Source organism: Narcine bancroftii, chromosome 3 (assembly GCF_036971445.1).
Source record: "Narcine bancroftii isolate sNarBan1 chromosome 3, sNarBan1.hap1, whole genome shotgun sequence".
NCBI lineage: Eukaryota > Metazoa > Chordata > Chondrichthyes > Torpediniformes > Narcinidae > Narcine > Narcine bancroftii.
Window position 1 is genome coordinate 158,454,091 of NC_091471.1, and position 14,010 is coordinate 158,468,100.

Sequence of the window (14,010 nt, forward strand, 5' to 3'; positions counted from 1 at the left end):
TAAGGATTAGTGCTGGAATTTCTGATACTTGTGAGAAATATATGAATGATTGGAATGAAATTGTACATGGTTTTATTCATAAGTGGCAGATGACACAAAACTGGTGGATGCAGCAGGATATAGGTCATTTGGAATTGTAGACAGAAATGGTGTCCAACACTAATCGGCGTTTAAAGTGGCAAGTGTGAAAGCAAAATCTGCTCAATGCCGGGTCAGTGTCAAATGGACCTTAATCTGGAAAAATGTGAGGTGTTGCAATTTGGGAGGTCAAGTGAAAGGGGAAACCATATAGTAAATTGTTGGAACCTTAGGAGAAGTGATTTACGAGGGATCTTGAAAGTGGCAACGCAAGTAGACAGGGTGGTGGAGAATGCTACCCTTCATTAGACAGGGTGTTTAGAATAAAAGTTGGGAAATTCTGTGGGTGTTATATAAAACTTTGGTGAGGCCACATTTGGAGCATTGGTTTTACTAGAAGGGTGTGGAGGCTTTGGAGAGGATGAAGAAGAAGTTTACCAGGATGTTTTCTGGATTGGAGTGTATGAGCTATCTGGAGAGGTTGGACAACCTTGGGTTCTTTTCTCTGGAGCATCAGAGGCTGAGAGGAGATCTAATAGAAGTTTATCAAATGATGGAAGGCACAGATAATGTAAATAATCCGAATATTTCCCCTGGGTGAAATTGTCAAATAATAGGGGTGAAATTTAAGAGATTTACAAGGCAATTTTTTACACAGAGAGGGTGGGTGCCTGGAATGTGCTATCAGAGGAGGTTGTGAAAGCAGATATAATGGAGAGATGGCTTAAGAGCCATTTAGACGGACCCACTAACGGGCTGCAGATAAATGGATACAGACATCCTGCAGGCAGATGGGATTCGTTTATTTTGGCATCCTGGTCGGCTCAGACATTGTGGTTTGAAGAGCCTGTCCCTGTGCTGTATTTCTCTGGGGTATATTAAACCCAGGACTGTAGGTGATGGGCAGATGGAAATGGGAAAGATGATCAGAGAACTCAAAGGGATTGGTGGGGGTGGGAAAAGAACACGAGGCACAAGAAAGAATGCAGGCGCTGGAATCTGGAGCAACAATCTGCTGGAGGAGTTCAATGGGTCGAGGAGCAACAGTGAGAGAAAAGCAATGATCAACATTTTTAGCTGGAACCCTTGGTGAAGGGCTCACTCTCAAAACATCAACCCACCAAATCTCCTCAACCCAATGAGTTCCTCCAGCAGGAAGTGTTTGGCTCAAGTAACACAGGAAAACTCAGTGTAGGAATCATTGGGCTGAGAGCCACCCAAGTGGAATCTGAAGCTCCTTTCACATTTGCCAGTGATCCCAGGAATCCAACACTAATCGGCGTTTAAAGTGGCTAGTGTGAAAGCAAAATCTGCTCAATGCCGGGTCAGTGTCAAATAACGTCATCTCATGCCGGGGATTGACGGCCTCAACTCCTAATAGGATCCCAGGCGTCTGAGATCAGGCAAGTGTGAAACAGGCGATTGCATTGCAGGCACTTCTGATTAAAAGTAGAACAGACCAAATGTTGGGTATAAACCCTTGCAAGTGTGGAAAGATTCATTGTCCCAATTATGAGTGGTCTAGAGTGAAAGGCCCCATTCTATCCCGGGACACTGAACAGCCGATTTACTGGGATGCAAGTGTTGAAATGGGCTTGAATTCTTGCTCTTCTGAATTGCATTTGGCCTCTGCCTGGCAACGAAGGAGGCCATGGAGAAACAGATTGGAGTGGGAATGGGGAGGGGAGTTAAAATGACACCAAAGGATTCTTCCCTTTCTCAAAACAATGATCTGGGATCTTTTATAGATATTCAAATGGATGGATGGCCAATGAAGAAACAGCAGAACTGCAGAGAGACACAAGTATTGCAGATGCTGGAGTCTTGTGCAAACACAGAGAAACTGGAGGAACTCAATGGGTCAGGCAGCATCCACAGAAAGCAAAAGGCAGTCGAAGTATCAGGCCTTCTTTGGGAGTACCGAAAATTGGGCAGATGCTCAAATAAGGTCCAGGGAGAAGGAGAGAAACAGAAGCTAGCAGGTGATAAGTGAATACAGGTAGGAGGGGAAAGATGAGAAAGGAGTTCAGAGGGGATAGGGGGAGTGGCCATGCCCAGAGGGCTGAGAGAGATCCCCTCTAATAGGAGGAAGGAAGGAAAGGAAGGCGTGGGGAGCTGGAGGAAAGGAGTCGGAGGGATGAGGGAAAGAGAGAGAACAGGGGGAGGGGGCTCACCAGATATTGGAAGTTGATATTGATGCTGTCTTTTTGGAGACAGTCAAGAACAAATGTGCTGTTCCTTCAATTGACAAGTGCCCTCAACATGGCATGGACAGAAATGTCAGCGTGGCAGTGGGGTGTGGAATTAAAGTGGTTGGCCACTGGGAGGTCCTTCCTGTTGCAGTGAAGTGAGTGAAGATTCTTGTGGAGAAATGGAGAAACATAAGGACCATCTTTCAAGACAGCTGAGTTCTTGGGTAAATGTCTGATCCAAAAGACAGTTCACCATTTCCTTAGTTGCAATTCTAAACTTGATGGTGCTCCAAGTAAGCTAAGAGTGATTTGTTATCTAGCAACCACAAAAAAATACTGGAGGAACTCAATGGATCAGGATCTGGAATGTCATATCCATTTGTACATTGTAGCATTAGCCATTTATAGCACCATTGGCACTAATGTGTCCCGCCAAGTTTATTCTCCATTCTGTTTGAGGGCCTTCCTCATTAATCTCAGCCCCTGAAAGCCCAGTGATAGAAGGACTCTAGTCTGTGGTCCTTCCCCACAGCACCCTCGTGTTGTCTGCGCCAAGCCCTAGTGCAACCTTCGGCTTGTACTCCTGCAGCCTGGAGTGTGCCAGATGGCAGCATTCCCTCATCTGTGTGATGCAAGTTTCCATCGACCCCCTCCATGAGGCAGAGCTTATTGCAAATCTTCAGCCACAACTATGGGAAACAATGAGGCTGAGATGAAAGATAAAGATGTAGGAGATGGGCTTTGTCAAAATTAGGACCAATTGTCCAGCACAAATTAACATCTGTAAATCCCTTATTAACTCAACAATGTCTCAGTTCCTGGGAAATTTTCAGTCTCCAGCATTATGTGAATCCTCCATCTCCTCACCTCATTCCCGCCTGCATTTTATATAAGTAAAAAGACTAATTTCAAGATTGAGATCATGATTGCATCTCTATGGCTTCTGAATGTCTGACAGCTCCTCACAACCAAGGTCTTACTTTTAGAAATGTAGACACTATTATTCTTCAGGAGTAAAACCTCTCGCCTTCTTCCACAAACGAGACTTCCTCTCCACCAGCATCAACTCACCCCTTACCCTCATCTCCTCTATTTCCCACTCATCTGCCCTGGCCCCTTCGGTCCCCAGATGTAACAAATGCAGGATTCCCTACCACCCCACTAGCCTCCACATCCCACACATGACCACCCTCCATAATTTATGCCACCTACAATATAATCCCACCACCAGAGACATCTTTCCGTCTCCTCCCCTCTCTGCCTTCCATAGGGACCACTTCCTCCGTGACTCCCTCATCCACTCATCCCTTTCCTTAGCACCTTCCCCTGCAGCCAGAGGAAGTGTTTCACTTGTGCCCACACCTCCTCTCTCACCACCATTCAGGGCCCCAAACAATCCTTTCAAGTGAAGCAACACTTCACTTGTGTACCCACGCGAGTCATCTACTGCATCTGGAGCTCCTTTTGTGGCCATCTCTACATCAGAGAGACTGAACACAGACTGGGAGATCGCTTCGCTGAGCAGCTTCGTTCTGATGGCATCCGTGACAGGGGCCTTCCAATGGCCAACCACTTCAATTTATGACACACTTCCTTGCTGACATGTCTGTCTATGGCCTCATACTGTCCCAACAAGAACACCTGTAAATAAGAGGAGCAACACTTGATTTTACGTCTGGGCACTCTCAAGGCATTAACATCAGTTTCTGCTCGCCTACTCTGCATTCTGCCACCCTTTCCCTTCCTTTTGATTCCTTTCCTCCAGCTCTCCACCCCTTTTCCTCTCCATTCACAGAACCATTGGTTTCTGGTGCCCCCTTCCTTATCCATCTACCCTCTGCCCACCCATATCCCCCACCATTCTGTTTGCGCACCTGGCTACATTTGTTCATACCTTGATGATGGACTCAAGCCTGAAACATTGGTTATGAATCTTTATCTTTGCTACATAAAGTACACTGTTGGACCTGCTGAGTTTCTCCAGCCTCGTGTTTTCACTTTTTATTGTTCTTTAGGAATTCGGTATATTTGTGGCTTCTTCACAAGCCAACTCCGCTCTACTGATTGGTTGCATCATAGCCTGGTTTGGTATTAGCAGTGCTCGGGAATGCATAAGTCTACAGAAGGTAACAAAATGGAGGCAAATGTGGGAGGAATGCCGCTGCTGAAATCTGGAACCATGCACAAAATGGTGGGGGAGCTTAAAGGGTCAGCTAGTGTCTGTGGAAGGCAATAGACAGTCAACCCAGATCCCTGATCTATTGCCTCCACAGATTCTGTCTTACCTTCTGATTCCTCCTGGACTCAGTGTGTTGTAGAAGATGGGGGGCGACATGGTTAGCACAACACTGTTATAGTGCCCACTGTTATAGTGCCCTGGTGTTGTCTGTAAGGAATTTGTACATTCTTCCCATGTCTGCATGGGTTTTCTCTGGGTGCTTCAGTTTCCTCCCACCTTTCAAAATGTATGGGGATTCTAGGTTCATTGGGTCATTTGGGAAGCACAAACACATGGGCCAGAAGCCACAGTCTTTCACTATTGACAGGCTTAAACCAGCTCATGTGGGCAAGTCTTCCCCACTGCAGCAGCCAACAGTCTGTCGCAGAGGTCGACAACCTAAAAGACAGACAAACCTTTCTGCTGGCTCTGGGTGGAGTGGGGGGGGGTGGGGGGGTGTGGGTGGTTAACAGGCCTATGGCAGCACGACAACTTCCAGAAGGCATTGAACCGTATGTCTAAATTTAAATTATCCATGTGTTGCACTGCCTCAAGAAGGTAACCAAAATCATAAAGAACACCCGTCATCCTGGTCACAGCTTCTTCACACTGCTACCTTCAAGAGAAGGTTCACAAGCCTGAGGTCCAACAGCTCTAGATTCAAGACCAGTTTCTTTCCAATGTCTTTCTAGCCTTCTCAGGAACTGCTGTCACTACAAGAGGCCAGTCTGCTCTATGCTAATGCAATTCTATTTTTCTATCGCACTGGTAACATTTTGAGTATTTATTATCTACTGTATAAATTGTTATCTATTTTTAAATTTAAGGTATACTATTGCAGGTATTTTTTTTACAAGTACCTTTTCAGAATCAGAATCAAGTTTATTGTCATCAACATGTGTCATGAAATTTGTTGTTTTGCAGTATTGTGCATCACAGCTGAAAAATTCCTATGAATTACAGTTCTGCAAATACAATATTTAAAAATTAAAAAAAGAGATAAAAGTGAGGTAGTGTCTATAGGTTCATTTGGCTAGAGCAATAAGTATGTTGGTCGATATGTTGTACAGAGTGAATGACAATAAGGTCATTATTATTACCATTATCTCTTTACAACAATTTTATAATGTGAGACTCTCTCCCCAACCCCAGCTCAGGATGCATGTAGTTTAAAAAAGTTTTTCTGACCATTTTAAGAAGTGGTAAAGGCGGGTACAAATTATAACGTTTAGAAGTCATGTGGACAGGTATTCTTTGGTAACTGGTCTTAACGTCCATCATCCCCTTCACAGTCAGGTTTGACGACCTGAAGTCGTCAGAGATCTGGCTTGGAGAGGCTAGGGCCTGCAACAAGAATTGTTCGGAGGGATTGCAAAAGTCCACCAGAAATTGGGTCTGTGGGTGTAACACTCCCTCTCCATAATAGGGAAGAACTTAGTCATCAGGTGTGAGGTGCTCTCAGGACTGCTGTCTGTGATGTATCCCTTGTACCTCTGTCTGGTGGTCACCAGAGCAATCTTCCAGTTCATATGGGGATCCAAGATAGAAAGGATCTAAAAGGTTGGCATGTACAAATCGCCAGACAAGTCGCTCAAATGGCCCGCATCCTTTGTGTGTGGCTGCATCAGGCTGTGCATGGAACCAAGATACAAGGGCACCAAGTACTGCTTTGTGCTGAGCTTCTACCTGTCTGATGCATTGCGAAGGATGGGCCTGGCCCCATTGCCGCACAATGTCCCTGTCAGCTGGGCTTTGCACACCACCTACTTTTTGTAGAAAAGTTTTTCAAAACCAACATTTTTAACAATAAGGTCATCAGTATCAGTTCAGAATGTCTTGCAGATGCTGAGAGATGAGGATGTGATGGACCCAGTGGGATGGTTTTCAGAGCAGACTATCCAGGTCATCTGGGGGAAATGCCTCAGCATCAGAGCTCAAAAATAAGCACCAGGACTTACTGGCTGTAAGAGGAGCCCTCCCAGTCAGATACTTCCTGTATGACCCACCAATCATGTTGTCCCTGAGATAATTGAGGTGGAGTGGAGACAGTCGCCCACCTCTTTGCTGAATGAAGATTTGCTAAGAGGGTATGAAGAAGGATGTAAGGATCTTTATCACTGTTGAACCCCAGGACTCTCTGATCTACAGGTTATACCCAGGGACACACACAGAGACAGACATCCAGAACTGCTGCAAGACCATCAACTTGGTGAAAGATGCACTTTGGTCTGCCCAAAACTTGATGGTCTTTCAGCTCTTGGAGATATCAGAGCAGGAATGCTGCTGACTGGCACATTTCAGGCTGCAGGAATACATACTGCAGGATGCACTGAGGCTTGGTGCAGCCAATGTGAGGGTACTGAGGCAAAGCACCAAGTCTAGAGCCCTTCCATCACCAGGCATTGAGGGGCTGATACAGAAGGGATGTCCCTCAAACAACTTGGGGGGGGGGGAGTGGAGAGGGGGAGAAGAAGCGACAAGATCCCACAATGGTGGCAAATAAAATCAAATGTGACAATGCACAGTGATGTGAATATATGGATATGAATGTAGGGGTGGGAATAGAATCTGAACAATTTTCCTTCTGTGAATAATTTATTGTGAATAAAGTCTATTCTTGGTAAAAATAAACAATCTGGATAGGTACATTGCTGTGGAAGGTTGAGGGGATAAGGGTCAAATGCAGAGAAAGGGGACTTGCTCAGATGGACAATTTGGTCAACACTAAGTTCCCCATCATGTCCCTGACTAAATGTTTTTAAAAAATTATGTAATTGGACTTGCCTATCCCTTAACAAGCTCAGAAATGCTTATTTAGCAAGCACCATGTCCACTCATTTCTCAAGGCTCTTGTATTGACGTAACACCCTTCTCCTCCATATGACCTGCCATGCTTGACATCAATGAAATACTTTTCTCTTTCCTTGTGTGAGCACTTTCACCCAGAAATACTCAGAAACACAGAGCTGCGCAGCATGGAAGTAGGCCCTTCTGACCAAGTTGCCCATTTTCCTGCATTTACCTCATATGCCCACTCTGTTTTGAAGATAGCAAGTTTATTGTCATGTACATATTTGGTGCACCCTCCTGGCTGCAACAAGTAGGAATTTTGGTGCATCTGTGGTGGCGCTATGCGAAACTACAACTCTCAGAAGGCATCAAACTGCCCATGTGACTCCAGTGCATGATGACGTGAACGCGTGATTCTGGCTTTTAAAGGTTGCCTAGGGGATTATTTTGTCGTGACCACTGTGACTCCATTGGTGACTCCGACAAGTCCAAAGGTGTATTTTTGGACGAACATGGACTCTGCAGCCGTTTCTGGGAAGCCACAGTCTTTCACTATTGACAGGCTTAAACCAGCTCATGTGGGCAAGTCTTCCCCACTGCAGCAGCCAACAGTCTGTCACAGAGGTCAACAACCTAAAAGACAGACAAACCTTTCTGCTGGCTCTGGATGGGGTGGGGGGGGGTGGGGGTTGGTGGTTAGCAGGCCTATGGCAGCACGACAACTTCCAGAAGGCATTGAACCAGCCATGTGATGTCGGTGCATAATGACATCAGCACATGTCGGGTGTGTGATTTGGGCTTTTAAAAGGTTGCGCGGGTGATGAAGAGTAAATCCATTTGATTCACTCTAAAAACACCTTGTGTGATTATTTCATTTTGACCACTGTTATTCCAGTGGCCAAACATCTGTATATTGTACTCATGTGTTTGACAATAAATCTGTAAGAGAGTTTATTGGTACATCAGAAGCTGAGATGAGGCCTGATGGAAGTTTATAAAATTAGATGTGGTAGACAGTCAGAATCTTTTTACCTGGATAAAAATGCCACATGCCAGAGGACATGTGGTTAAGATATGGGGGGTGAGTTTAAAGGAGATGTGTGGGGTGTTTTTTTTACACAGGTGGATGGGTGCCTGGAACTGCAAGTAGTGGTAGAAGCAGATACAATAGTAGTGTTTAAGAGGCTTTAGATGACATCATGAATAGGCACCATAGATAAGGGCAGGCAGCAGAGTTTTAGTATAATTTGGGTTCTTGTTTGGCAGACATGTGGGCTGTTCTCTGTTGTAATATGTCAGGGGTTGAGGAAGGGACATAAATATAAAAGGCTGAATGCATATTCACGGTTGCCTCTCCACTTCAATGCCTGGATGTAATGCTAAGTCAGGCATCTGATGTTCTCAGCCCGAGGCTAACGCTTCATTTGTCTAGGAACCGTTTTCCTGCGCATTCCGACTTCAATGCGAGATGATACAAGTGGAAGTTTACGCGCTGGGCCAGCTGAAGTTCCCGGAGTGGGTGAGTGGGAGGGGCGCGGAGCAGCCCTGGGACAGGTGGAGGTAGGACGCGGCTCCGATGGAGGGCCCGGGAACCAAGCGCAGAAACCTGGGCTTCCTCAAGCCCAGGCTCTATATGTCAGAACGGCGCCGGACAGACACGATCATCGGCCAGAGCGAGGAGGAGAAGGGCAGCACTCTGCGCCGGAGTCAGTCCGATCGCAGCGAGTACAACCAGAAACTGAAAGGTGAGCGAAATAGATGCGGGAAGAGAGAGGGAGAAGGGAGAGGGGGAAAGGGAGAAGGGAGAGGGAGAGAGAGATAGAGAAGAGAGGGGGAGAGAGATAAGAGGGAAGGAGAGAGAAGGGAGGGAGAGAGAAGAGATGAGAGGGAGAGGAGAGAGGGGGAAGGGGAGAGGAGAGGGGAGAGAGAGAGGGAGAAAGTGGAAAGAGAAAGGAGAGGGGAGAGTGAAAAGGGAAGGGAATGAGAAAAGGAGAGAGAATGGAGGGATTCAGGCAAGAGAAAGGAGGAAGGATGGGGAGGAGATGGGAGAGAAATGAGGAAGAGGAAAGAAAAGGGGAAAGTGGAAGATGGAAAGGGGATAGAAGTGAGGGAGGGAAAGGAGATGGGGAGAGAGGGTGGGAAGGGGAAGAGATAGTAGAGGTCAAAGTAGGGAGTGGGAGTGAGGAGGAGATGGGAATGGAGAATATGTGAAAGAAGAATGAAACAAATACAGAAGAGGGAGGGGAAAGGGGAGCAGATTCATCAGATGGGGATAAAAGTATTCCCATTAAATTCTCCCAAAGGTTGACCTGCCCAACTGGCCAAGCTCTCAGGTAATGAGTTCTGGGGACCAGAATTTGAGCCTTTTGGTGGGTTTACAGAATCTTGCAGAGGAAGGCTCATTGTTGGTTTGAAATCTGAGGAACAAGGTCTGATGGGCTCCGCTGATTGCTAGGACCCTGGCTTATGTTCCAGCAGGGTCCGAACACAATGCTACTTGTGCAATACACAAATGTGCTGGAGAAACTGAAGGCATATGAAGTGAAGGGTCGTCAACATTTCAGGCTTGAAGCCTTCATCAGGAATAAGGAAAAGTTGGTAGATATCTGAACAGGAAGGTGGATGGAGGGCAAGGAAGGGGGAGGAGCACAGGCTAACAGGTAAGAAGTGGATACAGGTGGAAGGGTAGAAAAAACCAGTGCTTGCTGATTTGGGTTAAGGCCTCTTTAAAATTCCCATCTCCTATTATCAAATTCCTCTCTTATCCCCACAACCACCTCTGGGATTTCTGCTCCCCTTTGATTTGGGATCACTTCAATGCAGGTAGAGAAGGATCCTATAAATGGTGAAAAACCACAAATTCTCTGTTTTTCTGCAAACTCTTTGGATTACCCATCCATTAACTCTATATGTTTCAGAGTTCTTGTAATGTTTCAGAAAAAATAATTCTTCATTTGTAAAGTTCTCAGGATTTAACTGCACAGGATTATTTATGCAAGTTCTCCCTTTCAAAAATATGTCTGAATTAGTGTTATCCAATAAGTGGTCTTTTGAACAAGGGTCCCTTGAAGCCATTAATTATATATATTTTTTTAAATTTCAATGTAAAAATGTTCTTTTTAAAAAAATATTATGGTGTGAATTTTGAAAAGTGGTTCAGTATTTTACCCTGAACTGCTCCTGGATGTCCACAGTACATTTTAATTCTTTGAAGAAATTTCAGTTATTCATTGTCCTTGGTCATTCTTGCTACTGGTTGTTGTGAAGCTGCTGTGTTTGCAAGAGTGGTTTTGTAATGCGTGGCACAAGTGCAGCAAAGGGTTAAACATGAGCTCATCCTGGGCGAGTCAGTAATCAGAGCCTGGTTCAAGGACAGCCCATATCAAATGGGTTCGGATGTACCTGAACCAACAGGTGCATTATTAAGCATGATGTAATGTGTGAACTGTTCTGGTGAACAGGTGTATTCTACAAAGCCCAAGCTCACCTGACGTAGAACAAAATCCAGAAAGAAGTATGTCACTGTCAGGAAGGAGACTGTCACAGTGACAGAGTTGAACAATTACTGTGAATATTATAGTGTGTAATTTGTCTGCATGTTCCATGAAATTGCTCAGTTTGTTTACTTTATTGGACTGCTTGTTCCAACTCCCCATAAAAATTGGGCGCTTTGATCTAACGTTGTATTGCCTGATTTAAAGAGATGTTTGTGTTTGCAATTGTATCCCAGTGAAAACAAAGGTGAAACAGTAAACCGTCCCGGGAGGAAGCAGTTACAATTCCACTGAACGATACTGGTAGCTGCTTGTCAATGTGACCTCTCCGGATGACCTGCTACCAAACTGCTTTTCACATGATGCATGTGGCAATCTGCCCCTCCAGAGAGAAAGATCAGTTTTATTTCAAAGCAAGGAATGGAGATTTTGCAAAAGTTATTGAGTCTAATTCAAATTCAACTGCATTGCAACAGCAATCCAATTTGCATTTGTGTGGCAATTTAATGAGATAACTTCCTCAGACCTTTCCAAATTAAATTCTGTCACCAAGCCACATGTTCCTTCGAATCCTTGGCGAGCATGGGTGGTGGTGAATAGGGTCCAGAGCTTGGGGTGAGCTCAGGATTACAGAGAGTGGATGGTGGGATGCAGTCTGAAATCTTGCTGTAGTGCAGTCCACAACCTCTTCTCACTGCTACCTTCAGGCAGAAGGTGGAGAAGCCTGAAGTCTGGCATCATAAGGTGCAAGTTGCTTTTTGTCCCCCAACCAATCAGGCTTTTGATATGCTAACCATAAACTACCCCAGGACCACCAAAAGATCTGTACATCTGAAAAATCACAATTTTTCTTGCACTCAATTTCACTGTGATTTATCTATCTATCCTTTTATATGTATGATCTCTTTTTCTTTTTTGGCATATTGTAGTAATTCAATTATAGTTAGTGTGTTTTGCATATTTATGTGGATGCAGCAAGGAAGAATTTCACTTCATCTCTACATTGTACATGCATATGACAATAAACTCAGAGGGATCAAAGGCGAGATGAAGCATTCTAGTGCCATTGATCTGAGCTGATGTGGAAGTAGGGGCATTCCAGTGGGTATGGAATGTCATACCCAGGGTCCACAGTGTTGTAGCTATAGGCAAAGCACTGGAAGAACTTAGCAAATCAGGCAGCATATCCGCAGAGAGCAAGAGAGACAGTCAACATTCCTAACCCCTTCATCATGGATGCCAAAGATTGCGAAGACTCCTGAGTAAGAAGGTTGAGGTTGGAGGGGAAGGGGCAAGCATAGGCTTACAGGTGATCTGTGAATGCCATTTGAAGGAGGAAAGAGCTGGGAAGTGATTGGAGGGAGTGGGTAGAGGGCCGAGAGAGATCCTCCCCGTTAGGAAGATGGAAGGGAAGAGAGTGGGGAGCCGGAGGCAGGAAAGTGTGGGTGGTGAAGGAGAAGGAAAAGGATGACAGAAAGAGTGGGGGGGGGGGGGGGGAGATTAAAAAAAAGAAAGGGGGAAGGAAATTACCGGCAAATAAAAAGTTAATATTGATGCTGTCGAGTTGGAGACTGTTCAGAAGGAGATGAATCTGCAGATGCTGGATAACCCAGCAGGTCAGGCAGCATCCATGCAAAATATTGTTACAGGTAGTTTACGTTTTGGGCCTGAGCCATTCAACTTGTCACCAAAGTTTGGGCAGATGCTGAATGAGAAGGGGGAGTTATTGTTGTTTTTCATGGGAAAATGGAAGGAATTCCAGAACTAAGATTTCTATATCAGGTGGCACAGTTAGCGCAATGTTTTCACAGCGCCAGCATCCGGGGTTCGAATCTGGCGCTGTCTGTAAGGACAGCATGCACCTTGTTTCTGCGTGTGCTTCAGTTTCCTCCCACCCTTCAAGACGTACTGGGGTTGAAGATTAATTGGGTGTAATTGGGCAGCATGGGCTCATGGGCTGGAAGGGCCTATACCGTGCTCTGTCTAAATTAAAATTTAAAAATTTTAAATGCCAATTGCTGGGATTTGCTGTGCTCAATCAGTGAGTACCTGTAGTGGGTATTTAATGTTAAATCAGATCCTCAGCAATTTAATCAGTGGTAGATTTCCACTCAAATGATGCCCATAATGTGTTATATGCCCTTTCCACAATGCCAGCATTGACCAGCAATCCCTCTATTCAACTTCTTGGTCCAGATAGTCATGATTCTGCCCCTATCTGCATTGTCAGGCCATCCTATTTAGAAGGGGTAGGTATCACCTTCTAACTAGGAGACATGTACATGGGCCACCACAATCACTTAGTCTCTTCCTAACTGGCAAAGCACACACGAATCATGAGAGCAACCTTCTTCTGTGCAAGCGTTTACACACCTGTTCTTATTATCATCCAATGAACAGCCTTAGACTTGTTTAAATTTCTCTGAAGTGCCTTGGGATGTCTTAATAAACAAGGTATAATTTAGTGGAAATTTATGGGAAAAAAAAGAGCAAGTTGGAAACTCTCTGTAAGCCAAGCAGTACCTGGGGGGGGGAATAGAAACTCAATTAATGGTTCAAATCAACAACTGCTCAACAGAACCTTATCCACGTTATCAAAGACAGTGCGTTCTCGTGATGTAGAAATTCAGGCACTGACTGTTTAACTTCCTCGCTGGTCCTTTATTCAGTGATGATAAATTAAATTGAATTGATTCGAATTGAATTGAATTACGAATCACCACGTGTATCACGACACCATAAAAAGCTTTGATTTGCGTGTTATCCAGGCTATCTTTCCTTGAATACAACAGGTGGTGCAGAATAAAGCTAAAGTGCAGAGTGTAACAGAGGAAATGATCAATTAAAACAGAGCAAGAGTAGAATTATTTTACGTGAGGGTCTCCATTTGAGAGTCGGATAACAGTGAAGGAGAAACTATCCTCTGGTGGTTTGTGTTCTCAAACTGTGCCTGACAGGAGCGGGAGAAGAGGGTGTGACCAAGGTCCTTTAATATGTTGGCTGCTTTCTAGAAGCAGTGGGAGATATATAGATGGAGTTGGTGAAGGGGAGGTGGGTAGCTGCTTTCACAGCTCTCTTGAGGTCTTGGGCAGAGGTCTCATACAGTGATGCCTCAGGACAGGACACTTATCATACAGTGATGCCTTGGGACTGGACACTTTACACCTTGGGGACATGGTGAATTTCCTGAAACTTCTAAGGAAGAAGAAGTGTTGATATGTTTTCTTGACTGTAATGT

The 14,010-nt window shown here is 45.0% G+C and overlaps 1 protein-coding gene across 4 annotated transcripts in view; it reads left to right on the plus strand.

Annotated features, from left to right (window-relative positions):
- Nucleotides 1–8,637: 8,637 nt before the first annotated feature.
- arhgef38 (Rho guanine nucleotide exchange factor (GEF) 38) overlaps nucleotides 8,638–14,010 on the plus strand; it is a 91,478-nt gene continuing 86,105 nt past the window's right edge. For 3 of the 4 annotated variants that reach the window (XM_069925594.1, XM_069925596.1, XM_069925597.1), the window contains exon 1: nucleotides 8,638–9,023. In XM_069925594.1, coding sequence (XP_069781695.1) covers nucleotides 8,855–9,023 — 169 coding nt within the window. In that variant the 5' untranslated portion in view covers nucleotides 8,638–8,854. Of the gene's footprint in view, nucleotides 9,024–9,851; nucleotides 9,939–14,010 lie in introns of those variants that run through there. The other variant, XM_069925595.1, reaches the window with a different exon arrangement.